This window comes from Alosa pseudoharengus, unplaced genomic scaffold, assembly GCF_046254945.1.
Source record: "Alosa pseudoharengus isolate Yale_2024_CS ecotype anadromous, Long Island Sound unplaced genomic scaffold, YU_APseudo_1.1 YU_APseudo_1.1_scf_18, whole genome shotgun sequence".
NCBI classification, from domain to species: domain Eukaryota; kingdom Metazoa; phylum Chordata; class Actinopteri; order Clupeiformes; family Clupeidae; genus Alosa; species Alosa pseudoharengus.
Window position 1 is genome coordinate 2,357,597 of NW_027468650.1, and position 26,088 is coordinate 2,383,684.

Below are 26,088 nucleotides of genomic sequence, written 5' to 3' on the forward strand. Positions count from 1 at the left end.
CATCTTGGCCTGACGTTTGGGGCATCCCTGCAGCTCAGCCATAACCCCACCAGGTCATAGCTCCCAACAAAGCCCACTGTCCACCCCCAAAAAGCAAGCCAACTGTTCACCCCCAGAAAGCAAGCCCAGGAATAGACGTGTAGTGGGGGTCTGTGCTGGTCAGGAGCGGGCAGTGAGGGGAAGCACATGGACACACGGATGGCCATCTGCTTTGATGCTGCTTGCTCAGGGTGCAGACAAAGGCTGGGCAAGCACCCCTGGTTTTTCGGGGGACTGCCCGATTATAGGGGCGCACAGGGCTGGACAGACAGGCCAGTGGCCACACGGTGAGCCAGACACACCATCTGGCATCTGGACACAGATCCAGCTTTATCCAAACACACCAGACTGAAAAATATTACAGTGTATGGAGTTCTGTGGTTTATCCAGGTCTTATTAAAGTCAATGACACATCAGGTATATCAGAACCAATTTAGGAGAAGATGGCTCAGAAATGCAGACTTTTTTGTTGTTGTTTGTGTTCTCAATATCATTTACCTTCTCAATATCATACACAAGGGGTTTGGAGCAGCTGTCTGTGGTTTTGCTTCTTAGTTTTCATTTGGGTGGTAGTTTCCAATTACCGTTGTGATGATAATGTGGTGTGGTCTCTTAAAACTGGCTGCTGTTTTAACCAAACACCAACCACCTCCAAGCTGTTATCTAAGATTAAGTTTGAAAGTTAGCTTTTCGCACTTAAATAGTAGCCTAATAATAATAGTAAAACGTCCGTGGACTAATAACTAATACAAAGTCGGCTTCTGGACAAGTCTAAACTAGGCTAATACGGGCGATTAACTTAATGCGTAACATTAAATGAAATGTTATATTCTACAAACACGCTTTTGCAGAAAAAAAAGAAATCTTAACAAAAGAAACAAACACATCCCTTTGATACGGGACAAGACAAACATGCGCACACATGAGATAGCGCGGGGAATGGTTAGACGAGCTTACCTTTCTTCTCCGCCAAAACAAAGCCACTCAAAGATATCAAAGTAGCGCAGAGGACTCCAGCTAACAACTGCATTGTGTTTCTTCTCATTATTGTAGTTGTTTTCCTCTATAAACTCGTATCCTCCATACTTCTGGTCAAGTATACTTCGGAAAGATTCAACATCCAACAGACGATGTCAGCGAGTTGCAGGTGGGGTATCGGCCGGAGGCGCTCCAGGGGATTCTTCTGTCATACAAGAATGGCACCGGTTGAAGTAGACTTACCGCATGACGTTTTCGGGAGGGAGGGTAAACAAGCACGGAGAGCCGTGTTGAATGAGCAAATACAGAATACGGTGGTTACCACGTTTGCGGAGCTCTGTATTGATTGAGTAAACTATGCTGTAATAGGAACCTCAGCCGGAGATTTTGTCAGTGTTTGTGACAAAGTTTATAACAGAAAATGACAACCGGTAGACTACGTAGCCTAGTCTACAGCAAGTAATATGTTGTGCGCTATGTTCATATGAAGCACGGTCTAAGCCCTGCCTATAGCCCTGCCTATATGTAAAACCCGGCCGGGGATGTCTCGTTTGTTAAACAAATCTTCTCAAACTTTCAGTGATTTCAACTCTTTGCCAGTTTTGGCTCCCTAAGGACGAGTAAAAAGAGGCAGGCCTAGGAAAAAGTATCTTTTGCTGTTTCGTCTTTCACAATGAAAACAATGAGGAAACATCGCCTAATCTTGAAGGAAATCCAATTTATTCTGAGAAGAAAATGGCATCATAAAGAAATGCACAGCTATTTAAAAAAAAAAAAACACAAGTGCCACACTTATTTTCACGCTTAGACAATCTTATTAAAATGTTGCTGACATCTTTTTTTAATTAGCCTACTCTGCAGTTCTTAAATAAACTTTCAAGGAATAATCCATGACTTCCTGTTTCATAATATGAATTGGAAAGATGAAAATACACAATGCAAATAAGTGCATTGACCTCATAGGGAATGGCTATGAAAACAATTCCATGCCTGTAAACACAAATTTGTAGTTTAAACGATAATTAGGAGGTTTCAGTCAAATGCAACTGTTGCAAACTTGCCTGGAAAAGGACCCAAGTTCATGTTGCCTTAACAGTGAGGAGGATGGTAACAGTGAGGATGATGGTAACAGAGACAATTCCCTAAAGATGACTGCTGGAGAGACACAGAGAAAAGGAGCATCTTGGGGTCATCAAGTCTGAAAAACCCATTAGAAGTGACCTCCATGTGAACAGATTATCCAAAAGGCATTTCAGGAAAAAAAAGTTTTTCTTCTTTTTTCATTTTCCTTCTTTCTCATTTGGTTATAAATGTAAATGACTGGAGTTGTTAAATGCAGCTGCCTGGTTCATATTCTATGGTACGATGAAAAGAACATTAATTAAGCTTTTTTTTGGTGGGCGTGGCGTAAATAAGACTACTCCATGGCTAAGTATATAGTGGAGGGTCTGTGATGTTCTATACTGTAGGCCTGGGCCCCGAGAACCTCATTAGAACACATGGCATCATGGACTAAATACATGAGAACCTCATTAGAACGCATGGCATCATGGACTAAATTCCTGAGAACCTCATTAGAACGCATGGCATCATGGACTAAATACCCGAGAACCTCATTAGAACGCATGGCATCATGGACTAAATACCTGAGAACCTCATTAGAACACATGGCATCATAGACTAAATACCTGGGCATCTCAAATGGCATCATGGAATAAATACCTGGGCATCTCAAATGGCATCATGGAATAAATACCTGGGCATCTCAAAGCAGAATCTGGATGTCTCCGCCAAGACAACTGTGGGTCATGATAGGATGACCTACATCAACACAAAATGGCTTACTGAACACAAAACAAGTTTCTGAGATGGTCACTCAGTGCCCTGATCTGAACTCCATAGAAAACCAGTAGACGAGCTTAAGGGAGCATGCACAAGAGGGCCGAGGAATCTGGACGATCCAGATATTCTGTAAAGAGGAATGCTCTCAAATCCCCTGCTTCCATGCTCTAACTTTATAAGATGTTATAGGAGACTTAGAGCTCTTTTATTGGCAAATGGAGGCTTTACAGAGAATTCAATTAAATATGAGAGTGCCAGTAATTGTTCCACTTGTGTTTTTGTTAAAAATATTTATTTCTTTGAGGGTTTTCTTCTCAGACTGAATTTGCTTCCCTTCAGGGTTGAATTTATACCCATTTTGAATCATCTTTCTCAGGGGTGCCAATCAAGGTGGACGGCTCAGTATACAGGGGAACTTGAATTTCCCCGTGGGGATCAATAAAGTATCTATCTATCTGTAACTTGTTAGAGGTTTATTGCAACATTGGGATAACAAAATCTGAAAACATATTTCACCCTTCCAACCTATGGCTGTCACAGGCTAAAGGACCCCTCTGCTATTACCTTGGCAACAAGTCAACACGTGTGGTGCTTGATCTTTTTAGTCTGTTCAAAATGTATAGAGGAACTTACCAGAGACGCTAAGTAACATTTTAGCTGTGGCTTTCATACAGTACAAGGTCCCATTAACAATGGGTTCACAATGGCACAAGTAACACCCAGTGTCCAGGTTTCTTGTACAATTTACTTTTCTGTTCATTTCTGCACAAAAGCACTTGTGCAAATCAGTATCAGAGAAACTGTAACGTGGGTGACATGTTGGCAAATCAAAACTAAATTCATGTTTTCTGAATGGCTTGTGTGTATTCAGACATAAACATATTTGTCCTGCCTCATAAATTGCCATGATAGGTGACATTTATGATTGTGTTTAACTGTTTTAACCTAAAACAAACAAAAACAGCTCTTTGGGCAGTCATCAGCAGCACTCTGCTGCCCTCTCATGGTCATGTCATGCTAAAGCCACAGTGTGCCAGTGTCCCTAAACGCAGAGCCACTGCTCATAGACCTCTGAAGTTCGCCTACAAAAAAGAACCAAAACGGCCATCTTTGCCCATATAAGGAGATCCAGTTATTAATTGAAGCTAACTACCTATGGCAAGTTGCCTTGCAAGTTAGGTCTGGGGTAGCAAAAATCTAAATGTGCCCGCCTTCACATACCGAAGATCACAGTATCCACTCAAAGGCAGAGGACAAAAGTGTGTTCAGGAAAAGGTCTGCATTTCAGATTTTTTCATCCCCGCGAGAGTTTAACAGGTGTGATAATTCAAAATCCCCATGTTATTTTCCCATAGGAAAAATCACCAGATGCCGGATGTCAAAGATGGCAGCTTTTTTGTAGGCGAACTTCAGAGGTCTATTACAGTTCCACAGCATGTGGATTCATTTGCCATTTCAGCCCTATGGCATGTGGGTTGGGTTGGTTTCTCAAGTTAACCCATATGGCATGTGGGTTGGGTTGGTTTCTCCAGTTAACCCATATGGCATGTGGGTTGGGTTGGTTTCTCCAGTTAACCCATATGGCATGTGGGTTGGGTTGGTTTCTCCAGACAGTGGTCTGCTATACTGGGGAGCACACCACTCTGTGGGCTACATAACCGCAAAAGAGCACACGTGACTATGAAGGGACACATACGCATGCTCTTCCGGAGCAGCACACCCGCTCCCAGCTGACCACGACACCTACACTTCCTCAGGGTCAGTTCGGCACGCTGATTAAAAGAAATGTAAAGTGTGCAGGATCAAAATTCCTCATCTCTAGAAAGGCATTGCGCAATCGTCATAATCATGAACATTAACTTTGAAGAGGCCATACACGTTCCAGCATGCAAAAGGGGTTCAAATCTCTCTCTGAAGTGTTACTGCATGAGGGTTCAAATATGCAGCCCAACCTCTCAAAAGTGTTACTGCATGAGGGTTCAAATATGTAGCCGAACCTCTAAAGTGTTACTGCATGCATGGAAGCCATTTGGCTCCTCAATTTTGTCCATAAGCCAGTGTAAATGTTACAAATGCTCACAAGGTCCAAAACACACAACATCTCATTCACCTTTATTTCTTGTATTGCCTATTCAGTCCACGTCATTCATTCCAAATTTACACATCAATATCACTAATACTCAGAAGATTTAAAAAAATGTACAAGACACAGAGCGGTCTTATCATTCAAAAGAAAAAAAAAATAAATCAGACCAGCACCCCCCAACTGAATTAGTTCAACATGGTAAAAAGGCTAATGTTGAAAAAACAAGACGCGTCTGCAGCCGGGACAGGACAGATCGATACCTGAATCCTTAGTTGTCTAACGGATGCCTTTGCTGGCCCACCACACAGACCGCACGAGGTGTGTAGTCACGTCTGCAAGCCAGAAGTTGCTACAGAGAGCAGACGTGGACGTCGGCCCGTTGTGGACGTCGCCCCAGGACAGGAGTCCTTCTGAAGGGCCCATCCAGTAGAGAGCGTTGCCTCTGGCATCAGTGGAAGGTACAGTGTACAAAAAAATGAATAGGTCTCGACAAATCAGAAGAAAATAAATTAACTGCATTTACCCCATTTGAACCCCCCTATACACCAGTGCTTTCTTCAGATAACATACAAAAAAAAAGGTTTAAAATCCTGACATCAAAGTAGTAATAATTCATCAAAAATGGGAACTTTGAAAAAAAAAAAAAAAAAAGGAGCTACACAAATTCACTGCCGTATGAGGCACCTCTAAGATATGGGGGCAAAAACGGGGAAAAAAGAAAACAAAAAAATCTCATCACAACCCAAAACTTACGCTTCTAGCAAGAGAGTTGGCATGAACAAGGAGCTGAATGCTGAACGTAGCAGTGCACTTCAGACGGCAAGTCAGAGCAGGGGTTTCCCTGTGGCCGCTAGAGCGCCATGGCAACCGGCATGGACACCCATGGACTCAAGCACACAGAAGACCAGTGCAAAAGAAAAATAAAAACAAAATAATTGCAAACATATCTGGGAGCACATCCTCAAGTTTAGTTGTTGTTGTTGTTGTTGTTGTTTTGCTTAGGGACCCTGACAGCATTGCGGAAAAGGTGAATAAGCCCTGAAGTACCAATCAGTGTCTACAGTTTTAACCTGTAAACTAACCATTTCAATTACCATGCCAAGATACCGTCAAAACAAACACAAAGCAACAGGGTGAAAAAACAACCAAAAAAAAAAGACCAAAAACAAACCTCTTTTCAAGGACAGAGGTCCAGCCTAAAGTTCATCTAATGGCATAACTTCTCCCCCAGCTCACAAGGCTGTTGTACTTGTCCAGATTTGAAATTTAAATGTGTTATGATTGAGAGGGCAGTCTCGAAAAAGGGAGGCAGTAGGCTCTGTGTGTGTGTGTGTGTGTGTGTGTGTGCGCGCGCGTCTGTGCGTGTGTGTGTGTGTGTGTGTGTGTGTGTGTGTGTGTGTGTGCGTGTTTGAGATGGGGGAGGGGGGTTGAGACACCCCCCCCAGCGGTCATGAAGCTCAGTGCGGCCACAGAATCATGTGAGCCAACCAGCAGCTGGGCCAGGTGTGGCCTGGGTCCGGCCCCGGCGCGGCCACAAGCCCTCACTCGTCTGAGCCGGCCGAGCGCTTCTGCGTCCTCTTGCGAGGCGATCTCCGGGGGGAGGCCTTGTCTACGGGGGGGGGTGGGGGGAGGAAGACAGATGGGTTAACATCACATCACATCACACACACACACACACGCACGCACAAGACCGTTCAGACCAACATGCTTTTTTGCTTCCCCATGGAATGATGCCACGGAATGATGCGACTGACCATTGCAACGCACCTCGGGTTATTAAAGTTTGGCGCAAGCCGGGTCTAAATTTCATGAGGCACTCAAAGGTCAAATTAGACCAACTTTTGACGTCACGTTTTTTCTTTTCCAACAATGGTTCGTTGCTTGGCTGCTCGCCTTAGCTAAGCCAGAGAGCTTTAAATAGAACATAATATAACATATCATAACAACAACAACATGTACACAGGCAATTTCTCCCTCGCATGTTTTAATGCTCACTCCTGCGGAATACTCGCATTTTGGAGGCGAACAAAGCATGTCAGTGTGAACGTCGACTAAGTCACCTAAATCAAGCACGGGGAGTTTTCTAACAAATGACCATTAAGTCCATTGGGTGGACATGAACAATATAGTTATTACTAAGAAATGTTACTTATTGACTGCTGTCTGCCAATCCTAAACAGTAGCTGTGCTACCACTGCGAGAAAGGGAGTCTCACCTCTCCGGCTTTGCACTGAAGATACGGGCGAGGAAGAGGAGGAGGAGGAAGATGAGGAGGAGAGAGAGAGAGAGAGAGAACGAGTGAGTGCCCCAAGCAAGAGACAGCAAGTGAACCATGTGGTTAGAACCAAAGCACACATGCAGACATTACAGAGGTATAGCAAAACAGCCCTAGGAGCACCAAGCCCACATGCAGACCAGTGTTTCCCCTACAATGTGTTCATCAGCGGTGCAGCGCCACTCCTGGAATTCAAGCGCCACTGCAAAAAAATAGACGCAAGTGAACTTCAGGAACAGCTGCCGTTCGTTCAGGTTTCATGTCAACAAATAATAGTAGGCTAACGTTGAAGGCGCAGTCAGGGATTCCACAGGAGATCACGCTTGTTTGTGTTTATGTTTAAGTTTATTAGCAGACGCAATTTTGTGCAAGAAAACGTAGCCTACATTATGTTAACCACGCATTGTTTCGTTTTTGTTTGTGATACAGGCAATGCTTTCAAGCCCTGTGTTGCTAACATACCTAGGCTGTGAAACTAAGGTCTAGCTAGCCTATTGGTGGGTTTAATTGAATTTGAGTAGGATACGCAAGCATTTACATCTGAGATAGTTTGTAATCCCTTTAGAGCTCACCAAAATTATAGATATGATACAAGACACTTATCTGCTATAATCCAAGATAGATTTTCTTCAAATTTTTGACCATTTATTTTACCAAATGACATGGGAAACATAATTCATTTCATCCACATATTCTTATGCACCATGCACAACAACACTACTAAGTTAGCTTAAAACCGTGAGAATCAAGCCAGCGTCACGGGCCGTCACGGCATTAAAGTGACAGGCACTCAATTCGACTTGCACAGCACCAATACAGTGTAATGGCATGAAAGTGAAGTCTATATAGTTTATACAGTGCTGTGCAAAAGTTAAGACACCCATGCTGAAATTGACTAAAGGGAGGAATAAAAAAAAACATATTTTGCCTTTTGTCTCAATGCCTTAATTAAAAAAAAAATCAATTATTTTTTAATGCATCATGTATCGTAAATAAATAAATGTTATTATATATAAATGTCTTAACTTATGCACAGCACTGTATTCTAAATAGTAATAGTTTGTACAGTGGCCTACAGTGTACAGTGGCTAATACTAATAATGTAAATGAAAAAGGTGAAAGAAAAACATGAATAATCCTGTTCAAGTACTGCAATAATCATGCTTTGTAAATGCTTGTGTTGATGGTTATATCATAATTTGTAACTCAATCTGTCCATTTATTTCACAAAATCCACCAGAAGTCACCATTTAAGAGTCATTTTTTCAAATTTTTCTCTTTTTCTTTTAGGGGGGGCTTCCTACGATCAACAGCACAGCTGCTGGAAAAAATTCTAGGGGAAACACTGCAGACATTACAGAGGTATAGCAAAACAGCCCTAGGAGCACCAAGCCCACTGAACCAGGAGCAGGAAGTAGAAACTGTTTCCTTTATAGCACACACCTCAACCACCTAATAGCTCTTCAAATCTGTAGCAACAACCATCTATATACTATATTTAGTGTAAACTTGAGATTGTGAATTCAAAAACAGGAAAGTGCAACAAAAGGAAGCAAGAGCATTTAACCACTGCACAGACAGCAGATCACTGAGGACAATAAGAAGGGCGCTACACACACTATATACTGCCAAGGCTACAGTACAGGCAGCTGGGTAAGAGGCGTTCAGAATATGAAGTACTCAGAGGTCAAAGGTGAAGGTCATGCTCAGGTGATGCCATTGGCTCTACTCACTGATCTGGTTCAGCGTCTCCTGAGGGATCCAGTCCATGTCCACGTCCCCGTGGCTAGAGGTGCCCATCTCCACTTTGGCCACCGGTCTTCTCCTCTGCGGACAGCTCAGGCAGTTAGGAGCAATCAAAACGCTTACTGGGAATTTACACCACAAGCAAACACAGACAAAACGCTAACTGGGAATTTACACAAGCAACACACAGACACAATCAAAACGCTAACTGGGCAGTTTAGGAGCAATCAAAACGCTAACTGGGAATTTACACAAGCAACACAGACAAAACGCTAACTGGGAATTTACACAAGCAACACACAGACACAATCAAAACGCTAACTGGGAATTTACACCATAAGCAACACACAGACACGTAAGAGTGAAACACAATGGACACTGCGTCTGTCTCTAACGTCACACGTTTATCCACGTGGTTTTCCGAACGGACACAGCTGTAATGTGCGTACAGAGCTACTGGTGTAAACGGACACAGCTGTAATGTGCGTACAGAGCTACTGGTGTAAACGGACACAGCTGTAATGTGCGTACAGAGCTACTGGTGTAAACGGACACAGCTGTAATGTGCGTACAGAGCTACTGGTGTAAACGGACACAGCTGTAATTATCTAATAATTCTACAGACAGACGGGCAACTGAGATACACTTGAAAAGCAGCTCTGGTGTAAATTACCAGGCAAACCCGATGCATCTTACTTATCCAAGTGGCTGAGATGAATGAACCTGACCCTGTCACAGCAAGCTACATATCCAAGTGGCTGAGATGAATGAACCTGACCCTGTCACAGCAAGCTACATATCCAAGTGGCTGAGATGAATGAACCTGACCCTGTCACAGCAAGCTGCTGGATTCTCGCCCTGTCAAAACCTGCTGAAGGGTTTTTTTGTTCATTTCTGATGTGGCTAATAGACAGACAGATGTGGAATATTTCCATGACTCATCACAGGCCTTTGGTCCACAGGCACATGCATGTACTACAGAAAGCCCGACGTGCCAGACCTGCTGACTCATACGGCATTCTTGCGGCTACAGATGGGCCTCAACGGGCTCACAGAGGTGGCTTCACTGGGCCTTACAAGGGATACAAAACCCTCTGCATGTTTTAAACTTTCAACTTTCAACTTTACACCTTTCACTCCTGTAGGAAAAACTGACGACAATTTGTGAAATTTTACATGCACCGTGTCTACGGCCAATTTTACGCTACATTTTGGTGATTAAAATGTTTTGACTGAACTCAAGTCCTCGCTGGGTTGGACGTAGTCTCTGAAAGCCTGTGCTCACATTAATGCCACATGCGATTGGAGGTTCACAAGGTAATGCGAGCCAATCAGAAAAGTCTGGCAGTTGCAGGACTGCATACAATTCTGCATATCAGGCAAGAAACCAACTAGCTAGTTAGCTAGAGCGTTTTACAACAAACCAGTTAGCTAGAGCGTTTTACAACAAGAATGAGAGAAATATCATCTAAAAAGAAATACCAGGTGAAGTGCAGGTTGGCACACTGATTTACAAGGGCCTGACCTCTAAACCCAGGCGATTTTGTACCACGTTCTGGCACGAATGCAGGTCAGCCTTAATATCAACCCTCCAGAGGCATGAGAGACTAAGTCCAACCAGCGGTCATTGATCTGACGAGCAACCTGCATGTCATTTCTACCTCCATCATCTGCAGAAACAGGGCTGCCTTAGCAACCTGCATGTCCTGTGTCTCATGTCTACCCCCCCCCCCCATCATCTGCAGAACCACAGCTGCCTTAGCAACCTGCATGTCCTGTGTGTCATTTCTACCTCCATCATCTGCAGAAACAGGGCTGCCTTAGCAACCTGCATGTCCTGTGTCATGTCTACCTCCATCATCTGCAGAACCACAGCTGCCTTAGCAACCTGCATGTCCTGTGTGTCATGTCTACCTCCATCATCTGCAGAAACAGGGCTGCCTTAGCAACCTGCATGTCCTGTGTCATGTCTACCTCCATCACAGCTGCCTTAGCAACCTGCATGTCCTGTGTCTCATGTCTACCTCCAGCATCTGCAGAAACACGGCTGCCTTAGCAAGCTTTCTTTTCATGCTCCTGTCCTGCCTGCCCTGAGGAGCAACAGAATAATGGGTCACTGCAAACCAATCAGCAGCACACATGACATGACAGTTCAGAATGAAGCTTAACATTCTCTCATCATGACAGAGTGGGCGGCTCCTTGTATTAGGTAGAGTAGTGATCCTGAGGTTATGGTGTGTTTGTGGATGGTGAGTGGTTGTTATAGAGTTGGAAGTGGTTATGATGTGTGTGGGTGGTGCACGGTTGTGTTTCTACATGTGAGGGAGTGTGTCTTTTACCTTTCTTGACTCCAGCAACTGGTGAAGCCCAACGACAACCAGGAGTCCAAGACCACCGAGGAACACGTACATGAAGATCCTGATGAGGCAAGAGAAAAAAATAAGCTCAACATAACTGCATGCTTACGTGTAGCAACGCCCCCTAGTGGTGAACAAAGAAATCTCAGGTTACTCCATAACACCTACTCAGGTTACTCCATAACACTTCCTCAGGGTTTATAAAGAAATCTCAGGTTACTCCATAACACTTACTCAGGTTACTCCATATATATAGTATAAGTATATAAGTATATATACTCTTTTGATCCCGTGAGGGAAATTTGGTCTCTGCATTTATCCCAATCCGTGAATTAGTGAAACACACTGCACACAGTGTACACACAGTGAGGTGAAGCACACACTAATCCCGGCGCAGTGAGCTGCCTGCATCAACAGCGGCACTCGGGGAGCAGTGAGGGGTTTGGTGCCTTGTTCAAGGGTTATGGAGTAACCTGAGTAGGTGTTTGGGCAGCGGTGCCTACTGGTCGGGGTTCGAACCGGCAACCCTCCGGTTACAGGTCCGAAGTGCTAACCAGTAGGCCACGGCTGCCCAAACACCTACTCAGGTTACTCCATAACACCTACTCAGGGTTTATAAAGAAATCTCAGGTTACTCCATAACACTTACTCAGGGTTTTTGAAGAGCATTTTACTAAAATATAGAATTACAAAACCAAAACCACTAACTAACTGCCATCAGTGAAAACAAAAATCCAATTACAAGATGGACACTCAGTCATGAAACTAAGAGCATTAAGGAAGTAGAAAGCCTTCACATACGTCTCTCCATCCAGACCGTCCTCCCTCTCTGTGACGGTCACGGTCTGGTTAAACACGGCGTCCTGAAACACATTGCCCTGGAGGGAGGGAGGGAGGGAGAGAGAGGGAGGGGGAGAGGGAGAGAGAGACAAACGAGTGAGAAACAGCATGCCAAAGTGCAGCCAAAGTCGTTTTGTTTTTTGTTTGCTTCATTTCCTTCTCTTCACTTGGCGCAACCTAACCTGAGCATCAAGATCTATGATCAAAGCAGCATTTCATGCCATACAACCAATCATTAATTAATCAACCTTACATTTTTCAGCAGACAGAAGTGTGTAGATGTGGACAAATCCTGCCTAAATGACCCGATTATGTTTACCACGCTTGTGTAGACGTGGACAAATCCGTGGACAAATGTTTACCATGCAGTAGTTTGGGAATGTTCTGGGGTGTTCCTTTTTTCCGCCCACTCACTCGGTCCCTAAAGGTGCTATGAGGGGACATTCAAATGTGGTGGTGAACTGAAAGCCACTTCCAGACTAAGTTTCATCCTCCCGAGAGACCCATCCCTCACTATATAATCAGCACATGGGCTTAGATCAGTGGAGAACTACAACAGCAAACGTTGGAGAGAAAGCTCAAGAGGGAAAAAAATTAACGTTAGACTGAGAATTCTCGTTGCAACATCAAAATTGCACTAGTAGCTCCATTCGGATTTGTACACAAAGTATAACACTGTTTACAGCCGTTTGAGTCACTGTACAGCATCATTTTCAGCACAAAGATAATTTAGATACCCTTTTCACACTGGAGTTTACGATTTTTCTGAATGCACCGTCTTGGTCAGTAAGGAAATTGACACTAAGTGGCACATACACGTAAGAGGGCAATAACAGCGGACGGGAAATAGGTGACTGATACAACACCCCAAGTTCTCTAGTCGTTAGTCGTACTCTGTAAAATCGCATTTGTAAATGATAATAGCTTACACCCTTTTAAATCTGAGGTCATCACAGCTGAACTTGACTCAGCTGAGCTGAACTCACATTGCTGTCCTTGTAGTTGAGGTTGATGACCAGGCCGAAGGGGCGTCCTCCCATTGGCTCGGCGGGGATGAAGGAGTACTCGAAGGTGGCCTGACGCAGGGGAGGGACCACGATGCCCAACTGCAGGGCCGTGAAGTTCTGGATGTAGAACTGGAAGTCCTGCGGGTAGCGGAAGGAGGCGTCCAGGGACTCCACCACAAAGTTCTCAGCGCCCTTGTTGGTGAAGCCCATCAGGAACTTGACAATGTTGTTGGCCGGGAAGTCTGAGGATGCAGGGGAAATGGACATTAGGATTGAATAAGGGATCCTCTTTGCTGCTGATTCAGTACATTTACATGCACAGTTAAGTCGAGCTACCGTTATAGCTCGGCTAAGGGATTTGACTGGACCACTCTACTTCTCTGAGTTTACATGCGCTGAAGCAAAGTCGAATTATTGACTAATACTAATGTATTGTACTAATGTCTTACTCCGCTAGGCTAGGTGGCGATATGCCCCCTTCCTGTTTACAAACACAAAAACACCAAAAAAATGTCATATTAGCTCCATTAGCTTGTTAACTAGCCAACAGTGGGAGTGTCACGATTGTCCAAATCCTCGATTTAATTTAGTTTTCCATTTTTATTAAAGTCACGATTTGATTCCATTTTCAATCTTTTATTTTATTATATTACTATTAATTCATTTCTTATGTTTTTTTCTTCTTATTTCCAGTTATGTTTTGAGGGGCTTTTATTTTGAAATCTCAATTTTATTTTGAAACCGTTCCTACCGCGAGTACTTAACAGAAGACATAAACATAGACGTGAACATGAAATAACACGGAATGATTTTTTGATTGCCATAGCACACTCCGAAGAGACACAATGTTAGTGTTCACAGAATATTACACTGTTAATGTGCGTGTTATGCCTTAAAGTAATTTTATACTTCACTTGCAAAGTTGAGTAGCCTAAGTAAGTGTTAACTGACGTGAATGAATGAACCTCAAAATATTTCCACACTCATGATTTCAGAGAAGTAGGAGGGGGTTCAAGTTCGGTTGATGTGTTTAAGTGGCTGTATCATAAAGTTTGCGGAGATCACGTTGATGCATCGTCGATTCTACCTTTGATTTTGAAGTTTGAGATTGTGATTGTGAATTTTGATCGATTTTTGACTTAAAATCGAGATTGTGACACCCTTAGTTATTGACACCTTAAATAGTTGACATTATTTGGTTGCAATTTTTCGTATGAACATTCTGGTGTATGTAAAGAAGGTGCAACTTATGAGTATGTAGCGTTGTGTCATAAAGCTTAGATAGTTAGCTTGCTAACCATATGACTTATGAGTACAGTATGTATCGTTGTGTCATAAAGCTTAGGTAGTTAGCTTGCTAACCATATGACTTATGAGCACAGTATGTAGCGTTGTGCCATAAAGCTTAGGTAGTTAGCTTGCTAACCATATGACTTATGAGTACAGTATGTAGGGTTGTGTCATAAGGCTTAGGTAGTTAGCTTGCTAATAGAGATAAAAAGGCTGAAGACATGCATGAGTATCACAGTCCAATTTGAGTCTGTTTGAGCGTATATGCGGTAGTTAGTCTGTTTGAGCGTATATGCGATAGTTAGGCAAGCTTAAACGAAGCTGAGGCAGAGAATTTTCCTCGATCATTTTTTCTAATTGAATTATTCAAATTACTCGAGTAATCGTTTCAGCCCTAGTGGTGATGTGTATAGTGTGTTGTTGGTGTGTATGGTGTGGTGTTGGTGTGTATGGTGATGTGCATGGTGTTGTGGTGGTGTGCATGGTGTTGTGGTGGTGTGCATGGTGTTGTGGTGGTGTGCATGGTGTGGTGGTGGTGTGCATGGTGTGGTGTTGGGGTGTATGGTGTTGTGGTGATGCTTATGGTGTTGTGTTGGTGTGTATGGTGTTGTGTTGGTGTGGTGGTGATGTGTGTGGTGGTGATGTGTATGGTGTTGGTGTGTATGGTGTGGTGTTGGTGTGTATGGTGATGTGTATGGTGTGGTGTTGGTGTGTATGGTGATGTGTATGGTGTGGTGGTGATGCTTATGGTGTTGTGGTGATGCTTATGGTGTTGTGGTGATGCTTATGGTGTTGTGGTGATGCTTATGGTGTTGTGGTGATGTGTATGGTGTTGTGGTGGTGTGTATGGTGTTGTGTGGTGGTTATGTGGTGGTTATGGTGTTGTGTGGTGGTTATGGTGTTGTGTGGTGTGTATGGTGTTGTGTGGTGGTCCATAGGGCTGAAGTACTCACCGTCTCCTTTAACAAAGAGGATGGTTGTGTCAGCATGTGGGGAGGCTTTGACCTCTCCTGCTAATGCTTCTTCTTCCTCCTCTTCATCTTTTTCTTCTGTCTAAGTTGCAGAGAAAGACAACTGTTTTAAAGCATCCTCAAAGGACAGGAGTGTATCTCATCAGCGTGGAAAGACGAGTGTATCGCATAAGTGTATTCATTCTTGACAGGCTACATGCTTTTATGAATACCAACGCCAGGTTAGTGATATATAAAACTCAATTCTTACCAATTCTGTGTTTTCATCATCCTCTACCTCAGCCTCATCATCATCCTCAGCAATCACGTCATCTCCTAAGTCTTCATCAGCAGCCTCCTCGTCCTCAGTAGCATCCTGTGCTGCCACCAATGGTCCTGCATTACGGCAAAAGGAGTTCAGCGAGCACAAGGCTATGGAACAGACCTCCAAACTATGCTGGTCAGCGCAACAGCATCCACAATATTTATGGCAACTAATACATATGACCAAATCTAATTTTGGCCAACCTCAAACCCGTTGAGGTTGCGTTTATGTCCGAATCCGCAACCTCCTGACAATATTAACTGGGGTAGATAAAATTTGACAATTACTTTACTTAATATGGCAAAGGCTAAACAATTCTCGCCAATAACGTTACTGAATCCTCTGACTTGGTTCTCAAAATAACTGGGACGCCTTTTTTGACACACTAGCAGCTAAGTTGGGGAACAAGGAACCAGCCCCTGTAGCCTTCCTGGTTAAGCTGCTAAGTTAGCAGCTAACGTTTCAATAAGCATAACATCCTCCAACCACACCGTTGATTACGACTTCAGTCTACTAATAATGTGCATGGCCCCAACATATCTCCCCTGTAAATCAACTACTTTTGGGTATTTTCATTGACCATAATATCACAACCAGTAAGTAGACTACGTGTTTTCAAGAGCCGAGAGCTCCGTTTTGACAGGCTATCACTAACGAACGTTCACCATGCTAACGTCAAACTTGGACTACCTAGATGAGGCTATGTATGCTAGCCAATGCTAGCTAGCTATCATGCTTGTGGCTAGGCTAAACCTCCATATCTAGCCGAGCCGTAAGGACACGTCAGTCAAGTACAGTTAATCACAAAAGAAAAATAAATACTCAAAAGTAGCTCTAATAATCATGTAGTAATGACAGCTATATTGCACAAACTAGGTAACAGATATGTTAACAAACAATCCGCACAAATAAAAAGCTCTAACGTTTAATACATTTTATATCAGTGCGCATGGACTGGCCTTTCACTCAATGCGCCACCTTAGCCCGTCAGCTAACTAGCTCGCAAGTACAGCTGACTTAGCAGTAGTTTCGAGCCAAGCAGGCTAATTAACTGACATTATTGAATAAGTCTCACTTACCTTTCAGTAGAATAGTTGTTGGAAAGGCTAGTAACAATAGCAAAAGTAACCTTGGTAGCAATTTCATCATTTTACAGTATTTCAGAACGCCGATACTCTTAGCAAAGAGTGGCACGGTGCTTAGTTCGTTGTGCTTAGGTTCCTTCAAAGCTAGTGCGCAAGCGCGATATTAGGGCGTGCAGGATGTTCTAAAAAATAAATTCACATTGCCCCCTGCTGTTGTGGCGAGTAAAATGAGAATGGGCCTTATGCTTAGACATTTTTAAAACACCTTTTATGGACCGATTTAAGTAGCCCAATCTCAGAAATGTCAGAAAAACACATTTTTATTTTGAGCTCAAATGAAAACTAAAGTTTCTACAAATAAGTAAAATATAATCGAGGCAAGCATTGAATGTTGACAAAGCAGTTTATTTGCCACACATGTGAACCACCGCAATTAATAAAAACACAGGTGCATTGGTTATCAAAAGAAATTATTGTCTGTTACAGTGAATTTGTTAACACAATCAAATCAACAAAGTGAAATACTTTTATTTCCTTTTTGTACAAGAGAATATTAACCCAATACGGATGTGCAGAAACTTGATTAAAACCATTAGATGTGCAACACACTATGGTTATTTGCATCTCCTTTATGGAGTTGGAATAATGTGGAATATTCTGGATAATGTCAATTCTTTCAGTTGAGTTGAGTGATGACAAAAAGTCAACATCCATGAATCTGTCACAGAAACATGGATTTTAAGGGTGTTCTGTATATGTGTATCTAAGTGACAAAACGATATATTGCTTATGTAACTGGAATATTTTGGACTGCCCTCATCACAGACAGTGCTGCAATTATCTCTGCACCTAAACAACCTTGTGATTCCGCAGTACTAATATACACAAATATCTTTTCATGGTGTTCTCGTGCCACTAGCCACAGAATGATGTCTAAAACAACCTGCTGGAACTTTGCTTCAACATCTTTCCAAAAACACATTGGTAGGAGAGCGGGATTCAATGGCTACGCACTGGATAGAGTTGGACTTCGCCTCAGAAAACGCACTATAGATCCCAGTTAGTATTCTGTACATGCATAATGTATACAACCATACAACACAGTCAAGGTCATTGAGACAGGAGATATTGTTTACCATGTCTACAGCACTGAACTACAGTTGTAGAGTTGGCTTACCCAATACTCATAAGAAAAAAAAAAGTTAATAATAACACAATACTCATAAGAAAAAAAGTGTTAATAATAACATAACAGGTTGTGTTGCTGCAGACCACCTTACTGAAGAACCCAGAGTCTGTCACTCAATGTTTTTCCTTTTTTGTAAATTATAATAACCATATAATTATAATAATAACAATAATAAAAATGTATTAGTGATAACACCTAAATGTGAAAGTTAACAAAAATAGAGACACAAAGGAATAATACAAGGCAGGTCTGTCCTTCCAATAGAAGTCCTGAGGGCGGAGCAATTCTACTGACCATTCTATGTTCTATATTCATATTCTCTCTCTCTGCTTGCCGATCCTACCTGAGCAGAACAAGACATACTGTGCCATAATCCGTTTCAGTATTTTCATCCAGTAACAATAACACGACATTAACATCCCCATAAGCATAGAATCACAGTTTTTATAAAGCAAGATGTGTATTAATGTGTGGCACAGAAGGAGTTGAATACCTGTCCAGGTTATGCTCATAGAGATCTAAACAGCGTATGTCCAGGTTATGCTCATAGAGATCTAAACAGCCTAGCTAACATTATGGCTGCAGTGTGTCTCGGAACTACAGCACACTCGACTCCTCAGCCTCCCAGGACTTCTATTGCCCCCACAGCTAGGGCGGGAGCTGAGCTGGGGTTTGAGGGCAGGTGTTCTGTCGAATTATCCTACCGTATCCCCCTGCCCCCCCAAAAAACCCAACCAGATCCTCCCCTCTAATTGCAACACTCCACGTAGTTGGCGGGCAGCATGCCGGACCTGCCGGTCCTCTGGACGGTGCCGTACATCCAGCCCTCGTCGATGGGCTGCGCGTTGATGATGACGTCGCCGTCGCGGAAAGACACCTCGTCATGGTCCTGGGCGGCATAGTCGTACAGAGCGCGATACACTCTCTGAAAAATAGAAAATGATGGAAAACAAAAAGTTAGCATCACTGCTGCTTGCCACAATGCTACAGATAAAATCCCTATCTGCTATATTTTTAACATTCTTCATGTGGAACTATATTTGGACTTATGCAATTGCAACAGTAACTGTTTTAGAAAAACTAGTATCAGTACACCAACTTACTAAACAATTTTAACACCAGTACTCATCGATAGTGAAGCTGTAGCACTACACAGTGTAAATAAATTCAGTATACTGGATAGCTAGACTAGTGCTGAATACTAACAGTGTAAATAAATTCAGTATACTGGATAGCTAGACTAGTGCTGAATACTAAGTGTAAATAAATTCAGTATACTGGACAGCTGGAAAAGTGCTGAATACTAACAGTGTAAAAAAACACTCCATGCCTGTGAGACTCACCATGGTGGCGGAGTGAGGGGGAGACTGGACAGACCTCACTGAGGACATGCTGCTCTGGTGCATGTAGTGTCCCTGGTGCTGTCCTCCTTGGTGGTACGCACCTGCAAGCACAGGGACTAGTGGTCAGATACAGAGATACAGAGAGATGAGGCTGGAGAGGAGACACGCGGTGTGGTGGAGTTTAGAGAGTTTAGCGGAGGACCACGACCCAAGGGTGCCACATCCCAACAGTCTGGGTTCACACCAGCTCATCTCTGTGTGAGGTCAATCATTTAAAGGCACAAGTTGCATGCAGTGTTTACACAATCGAAGTGCAAGTGTGAAATAAGCATTGTGGCTCAAGGACCATGGCAACAAAAATGGTTAGAGATGGACATGGGACAAACACCTCTGAGTCATAAAGAACAGGCTAAAGAACATAATTAAGAACAGGTTAAAGAACAGGACAGGATAAAGACCAGGTTAAAATAAATGGCTGTCCTGGTGGATGTGAACTGTAAACTTCTGTGAAAACAACGTTATTCAAGGTAGCTAGTAACCATGCAATGTACATTTGAAAAAACAGCAGTTGAGTTATTCCACTAAAGTCCAGGGGCCCTATAATCAATGTGCACGTTAGTCCCTTTTACACAGTGCAAACTACACTGCTCCACACTGACACTCAATGGTTGCAATGTTAAGGGAGATGCCACATCAAAATTGTGAAGAATGCAAAGTATGTAATCGCTGCATAGCTGACAGAGAGAGAGAGTGAGAAACACTCCAACATGCATTATGAGACATGTCCAGAGAGAGAGACAAGAATGTCCTGAGCAACACAGTACCTCTGTCCCTCTGTGAGTGTAGCAGCGCTAGCTCCATCCCTCTGTAGTAGCAGCGCTAGCTCTGTCCCTCTGTAAGTGTAGCAGTGCTACCTCTGTCCCTCTGTAAGTGTAGCAGAGCTACTTCTGTCCCTCTGTGAGTGTAGCAGCGCTAGCTCCATCCCTCTGTAGTAGCAGCGCTAGCTCTGTCCCTCTGTAAGTGTAGCAGTGCTACCTCTGTCCCTCTGTAAGTGTAGCAGAGCTACTTCTGTCCCTCTGTGAGTGTAGCAGCGCTAGCTAGCAGTGCTACCTCTGTCCCTTTGTGAGTGTAGCAGCGCTAGCTAGCAGTGCTACCTCTGTCCCTCTGTAGTAGCAGCGCTAGCTCCGTCCCTCTGTAATAGCAGTGCTACTTCTGTCCCTCTGTGAGTGTAGCAGCGCTAGCTAGCAGTGCTACGTCTGTCACTCTGTGAGTGTCGCAGTGATAGCTAGCAGCGCTACCTCTGTCCCTATATGAGTGTAGCAGCGCTAGCTCCATCCCTCTGTAAGTGTAGCAGCGCTACCTCTGTCCCTCTATGAGCATAGCAGCGCTAGCTCTGTCCCTCTGTAGTAGCAGCGCTAGCTCTGTCCCTCTGTAGTAGCAGCGCTAGCTCTGTCCCTCTGTAGTAGCAGCGCTAGCTCTGTCCCTATGTACTGTAAGTGTAGCAGTGCTAGCTCTGTCCCTCTGTAGTAGCAGCGCTACCTCTGTCCCTCTGTGAGTATAGCAGTGCTAGCTCTGTCCCTCTGTAAGTGTAGCAGCGCTAGCTCCATCCCTCTGTAAGTGTAGCAGCGCTACCTCTGTCCCTCTGTACTGTAAGTGTAGCAGTGCTAGCTCTGTCCCTCTGTAGTAGCAGCGCTAGCTCTGTCCCTCTGTACTGTAAGTGTAGCAGTGCTAGCTCTGTCCCTCTGTAGTAGCAGCGCTAGCTCTGTCCCTCTATGAGTGTAGCAGCGCTACCTCTGTCCCTCTGTAGTAGCAGCGCTAGCTCTGTCCCTCTGTACTGTAAGTGTAGCAGTGCTAGCTCTGTCCCTCTGTAGTAGCAGCGCTAGCTCTGTCCCTCTATGAGTGTAGCAGCGCTACCTCTGTCCCTCTGTAGTAGCAGCGCTAGCTCTGTCCCTCTGTGAGTGTAGCAGCGCTACCTCTGTCCGGCTGGGACTGCATGGCGGAGCTGCTGCTGCACACAGACACACTGCGGTCCCACAGCTCGGAGCCGATGGAGCTGCACACGGACTGGGCCTGGGACGGCAGCGACTGCTGCGACTGCTGCCTGCTCAGCCGACTGGCCCGCTCTGGTGCCACAACCCCCCACCAGGGGGCAGCACCCGCACACCAAGCACAGCAGACAGACAGAGGAGGAGGAGGAGGAGGAGGAGCAGGAGGAGGAGGAGGAAGAGCAGGAGCAGGAGGAGGAGGAGGAGGAGGAAGTCACAGGAGCAGGAGGATAAAGGGGAAAAAGAGGTTTAGGGAAATTATATTATGGAAAGTAAGGATAGTACATGAAATAGGTGAAACTGACATGCATGACATGACTTCATAGCAGAAGTGGTCTGAAATTGACAGTGCTAGCTGCACCTGTGGTTCTGTGTATGCTCATTTGAATAAAAGAACACACACAGGAATAACATGTACTATATATATATAAATACACACACAGGAATACCATATAGTACGAGTGACATAAACAAACTGCGAGTAAAGAATGTCCACACACACATACATCAAAACAAGGAATTAGACGTTCTAGTGTAAACATAAAATGACACATAAACACTGAATAAATAAAGCAAACAAGATGGGGGAGCAGTACCGGACAGTCTGTGCAGACTCTTGGACTGAATATTATCCTCCACAGGGTCAAAATCAAAGATGGACCCAGGATCAGTGCGCCACACCTTCAGGTCTTTCACAGCAATGACAGGGAACGGTAGGGCAGGACAGGGAACGATAGGACAGGACAGGACAGATGGGTCATAAACAGGAATATGAAATGAACAACAGGATGTGGAGAGGACAGATGGAACAGCAGAGGAAAAGCTAACAAGGCTAGAAAGGGAGAGAGAAAGAAAAACTAAAACAGACAGACAGAGAGAAAGAAAGAAAGAAAGAAAGAAAAAAGATATGAAGAAAGAGAGAGAGGGACAGGTTGGGAGCAGAATACTAGCAGTGGATATAAAAGGACACTAACCTACGTTGATGCCCGGTCTACGGTCCATCTCTACCACCTGTGGGTGCACGCCTTTGTAGGCGGCCTCACTCATCACCTGGTTGTTGTGGTGGGTGTAGGGGTGGGGGTGGGGGTGGGGGTGCTCCATGCCCATGTGCTCCTCCAGCCCTGGGGTGCCACCACGACCCCGCGCACGCTCAAAGTCCTCATGGTACTTGGCCTTTGGAGGGAAGAGGTGAACAGTGAACATCAGGAAATATGGAGAAAAAAGAAAACTACATAGGAATGTCATCTGTTATATTAAAAAAAGGTGCACAAACACACACACTCACACTTACACACACTCACACTCACACACACACACCACACACCACACACACACACACACACACACACACACACACACAACTCAGTGGGTGCTTTTGGTCAGTGAGCAATAAACTTCACACAGGACACAAGTTATAAAACCTTTATTAATGATTAATTATTAGTGTGCAGACACAATACGTTATTAAGTTATTGGCAGTAACAGGTACTGCTCCTCCCAGTCAGCAGGGGGCAGTGGAGGAGTGTACCAGGGTGCAACATGACCGCTCAATGTGGGGGTCAGTAGTGTTATATCCACGGCAACCGCATCACCATGACCGGCACGCTACCATGGAGATGTCGTTTTGAGACTTGCGGACACGCCGCATTTCAGGAGTGTCCAGTTCTGAACAAGAGCGGCCCTTCACCTCCTGCAGACCCTTCTGATACTTTATCTAAAGAGACAGAAGGGGGGGGGGCAGACAAAGAAAGAGAGCAAAAGAGAGACAGAGAGAGAGAGAGAGACAGAGAGAGAGAGAGAGAGAGAGAGAGAGAGAGAGAGAGAGGGGGAGAGAGAGACAGGGAGAGAGAAAGAAAAGACATGAATTATGACCGTCTTCTCGCTTGTGTTGTCACTGTCTAACTAAAAAGATAAATCCTCTTTACATGAGGCAGTTCATGGGCCCTATTTTAATGATGGACACAGTGTGCCCTGCATGAGGCAAAGCCATCACATGCTATGAGGTGCTCTGCATGAGGCAAAGCCATCACATGACATGAGGTGCCCTGAGCTGGTGTGTGTGCAGACGCTCTTCCTCATGGCATTAAATGAGCCCGTCCTATTAATTAGGGCCCCATATCTTCCAATTAATTAGGGCCCCATATCTTCCCATTAACTAGGGCCCGTCCTATTAATTAGGGCCCCATATCTTCCTATTAATTAGGGCCCGTCCTATTAATTAGGGCCCCATATCTTCCTATTAATTAGGGCCCCATATCGTTTTATTAATTAGGGCCCCATATCTTCCCATTAATTAGGGCCCGTCCTATTAATTAGGGCCCCATATCGTTTTATTAATTAGGGCCCCATATCTTCCTATTAATTAGGGCCCGTCCTATTAATTAGGGCCCCATATCTTTCTATTAATTAGGGCCCCATATCGTTTTATTAATTAGGGCCCCATATCTTCCCATTAATTAGGGCCCGTCCTATTAATTAGGGCCCCATGTCGCTTTATTAATTAGGGCCCCATATCTTCCTATTAATTAGGGCCCCATATCGTTTTATTAATTAGGGCCCCATATCTTCCTTCTTTTGATTAGGCCCTGTATCTTTTTATTAATTAGGGCCCCATATCTTCTAATTAATTAGTGTATGTGTGTGTGTCCACTCCCCAGCACTGGGAGATGTGCTTGTGTAAGTGTGCACTTGCAGAGCTGATGTTCTCTTGGTTCTGTTTGACCCGCTCCAGTTCTGGAGTCATCCCAACACTGGTGGCCTGTCCTGCCGGCTTCTTATATCTTACCTGTGGACACAAGATAAAAACAACTCACACAATACACAGGTATACAGGGGCCGGCTTCTTATATCTTACCTGTGGACACAAGATAAAATCAACTCACACAATACACAGGTATACAGGGGCCGGCTTCTTATATCTTACCTGTCAACATCAACTAAAACATTGCACTGGTATATCAGGTATATTATGTCACCTGAGAGTGTCAATGTTTGCATCAGAAACTCCATCCAAAAGTTCTTTCTGTGTCTACATTTTTCAGTCAGGTGTAGCCTGAAGGATCTTGGTGTTATTTTGAAACACTCTCTTTCTAATTTGTTAAGTATCAACTACCAGGACTAACCCATGGGTCAGTTGGGGCACAGTTTCACATAACACGACTGCAACAGAAGGGCAGCAGCAGGACCACTGTATTGTTGAGTGCGCTCTATGTGTCAGGATAGATAGATAGATAGATACTTTATTGATCCCCAGGGGAAATTCAAGAGAGTCCGCTCTACATGTCAGGAGTGTCCTCTATGTGTCAGGAGTGTCCTCTACGTCTACGAGGCAACAACATTTTAAACAAAAACACTGGAACACAAAGAGCTCCAAGAGTATGATCCCAAACATTGTCAGAGAACACACTTGTCCATCACTAAAAGATCCACCTCAGTGTGTGTGTGTGTGTGTGTGTGTGTGTGTCCATCACTAAAAGATCCACCTCAATGTGTGTGTGTGTGTGTGTGTCCATCACTAAAAGATCCAACTCAGTGTGTGTGTGAGTGTGTGTGTGTGTCCATCACTAAAAGATCCAACTCAGAGGCCGTTTACACGACACCGCCGGGTGGATTTTCTCTTACCGATTTCACACCTTTAACGACTCCGGCAAGAAAAAACCTCGCGTGTACACACAGAGGTGTAACCGGCTAAATGTGCTGTAGTGCATATGCCAGACCAGTCGATGGCGCCGCTGTGCAGAAGCTTCACGATATTTTCGCGTGAATCGTGTAGAAGAAAACATTGTTGAAACAGTTTGTTAAAGCTACCTTGTGTAAGAACTTCTCCCATCTAGCGGTGAAATTCTATATGACAACCAACTGAATATTACTTTCTAGCCCCTCCCATTCCGAGCGCATTTTAACTCCTACGGTGGCCATTTCATGCCAAAGTTAACATTGCTTCCAGTACTACGACTTCGTCCGGTGTTCCTTCCAGTTATAAGGTTACTTTAGAAAACAATTACACATTGCATTTAGTTATATAGCCAGTAAACATGTTGGGTATGACCTCTATGTAAAGTGAATAGCCTAGTTTTACGTTTTCATTATTTTGGTAGGCTACTACTTCATTGCTAGCATCAGCTATCAGGTTCCCAAACGAATGCATGCTAATGTTATAGTACAGTAGATTCAGTGCTATCGTTATTCTGTATGTGCGAGATTAATAGTGTAAAGGCAATGTTTACAGCGTAGCCTACTATTTTTCTCAGTGAGCAGAGTCAGAGATCAGTCGATGCAACGGAGGTGCAAGGGAAAGGTAAAGGATAAGGGAAAGGTAAAGAAAAGCCAAGAGCCGGTGGCAGAGGATCGATGAGACCTCCTAGGCAAAGAAAAAGTAAGACTCCAAAAGATGACGAGGAGAGACTGGAAGAACTTCAAAGACAAAGGAGAGAAGCAACGGAGGTTTGTGTTTTTAATATATTTCTCTGAACAGTATCAATGTCAATGACACCGAAATTAGCTCGGAAGCTGCACCAGGCACGTTCGTTTGCGTTGCGTCTGCTGCAGAAAACAAATAGACCATTCATCTAAAATTGATTTTACGCGTTGTGAACGGAACGCTTCAGTCACGCGCTTGGTGTAGCTTCCCTGCCTGTTTGTATCTCAATTGTTTGTAGCAATTTCTAGCTGTTGCCAGTCAACTGCATGAT

At 44.0% G+C, this 26,088-nt stretch overlaps 3 protein-coding genes across 10 annotated transcripts in view; all 3 read right to left on the reverse strand.

The window, feature by feature from the left end:
- The window catches only part of LOC143130826 (epidermal growth factor receptor), a 60,586-nt gene extending 59,095 nt beyond the window's left edge, over window positions 1-1,491 (reverse strand). For 2 of the 3 annotated variants that reach the window (XM_076290046.1, XM_076290047.1), the window contains exon 1: window positions 997-1,491. In XM_076290046.1, coding sequence (XP_076146161.1) covers window positions 997-1,084 — 88 coding nt within the window. In that variant the 5' untranslated portion in view covers window positions 1,085-1,491. The remainder of the gene's footprint in view (window positions 1-996) is intronic. The other variant, XM_076290044.1, reaches the window with a different exon arrangement.
- Window positions 1,492-4,954: 3,463 nt separating this feature from the next.
- On the reverse strand, window positions 4,955-16,957 carry ssr1 (signal sequence receptor, alpha). 5 transcript variants are annotated; one of them, XM_076290048.1, is made up of 9 exons: window positions 16,815-16,957; window positions 15,682-15,806; window positions 15,414-15,513; window positions 13,150-13,412; window positions 12,125-12,201; window positions 11,306-11,384; window positions 10,991-11,056; window positions 8,954-9,047; window positions 4,955-6,554 (listed from the first exon to the last, which is right to left on the reverse strand). In XM_076290048.1, exons 1-9 carry the CDS (start codon window positions 16,882-16,884, stop codon window positions 6,487-6,489), a joined length of 942 nt encoding a protein of 313 aa, XP_076146163.1. In that variant the 5' UTR covers window positions 16,885-16,957; the 3' UTR covers window positions 4,955-6,486. The 5 variants fall into 5 exon arrangements, 3 of the variants coding, with proteins under 3 accessions (XP_076146163.1, XP_076146164.1, XP_076146165.1); XR_012988007.1 differs by lacking the exons at window positions 4,955-6,554; window positions 8,954-9,047 and adding exons at window positions 9,059-10,610; window positions 10,733-10,916 and having other exon boundaries at window positions 10,965-11,056; XR_012988008.1 differs by lacking the exons at window positions 4,955-6,554; window positions 8,954-9,047 and adding exons at window positions 9,059-10,610; window positions 10,733-10,818 and having other exon boundaries at window positions 10,881-11,056.
- Window positions 16,958-17,204: 247 nt separating this feature from the next.
- The window catches only part of LOC143130828 (uncharacterized), a 91,201-nt gene continuing 82,317 nt past the window's right edge, over window positions 17,205-26,088 (reverse strand). Inside the window, exons 56-62 of one of the 2 annotated variants that reach the window (XM_076290051.1) lie at window positions 24,090-24,182; window positions 23,007-23,111; window positions 22,372-22,570; window positions 21,994-22,086; window positions 21,326-21,475; window positions 19,353-19,453; window positions 17,205-18,934 (exon numbers count right to left, since the gene is read on the reverse strand). In XM_076290051.1, coding sequence (XP_076146166.1) covers window positions 18,758-18,934; window positions 19,353-19,453; window positions 21,326-21,475; window positions 21,994-22,086; window positions 22,372-22,570; window positions 23,007-23,111; window positions 24,090-24,182 — 918 coding nt within the window. In that variant the 3' untranslated portion in view covers window positions 17,205-18,757. The remainder of the gene's footprint in view (window positions 18,935-19,352; window positions 19,454-21,325; window positions 21,476-21,993; window positions 22,087-22,371; window positions 22,571-23,006; window positions 23,112-24,089; window positions 24,183-26,088) is intronic. The other variant, XM_076290052.1, reaches the window with a different exon arrangement.

Excerpts from the sequence above, each read along its gene's own strand:
- ssr1 (XM_076290048.1), bottom strand. The coding sequence starts at position 16,884 with ATGATGAAATTGCTACCAAGGTTACTTTTGCTATTGTTACTAGCCTTT. Across the intron at positions 11,385-12,124 it reads GACGGTCTGGATGGAGAGAC|GATCTTCATGTACGTGTTCC; the intron begins GTATGTGAAGGC and ends TTGCCTCATCAG. Across the intron at positions 11,057-11,305 it reads AGTTGCTGGAGTCAAGAAAG|GGCAGGCAGGACAGGAGCAT; the intron begins GTAAAAGACACA and ends GTTGCTCCTCAG.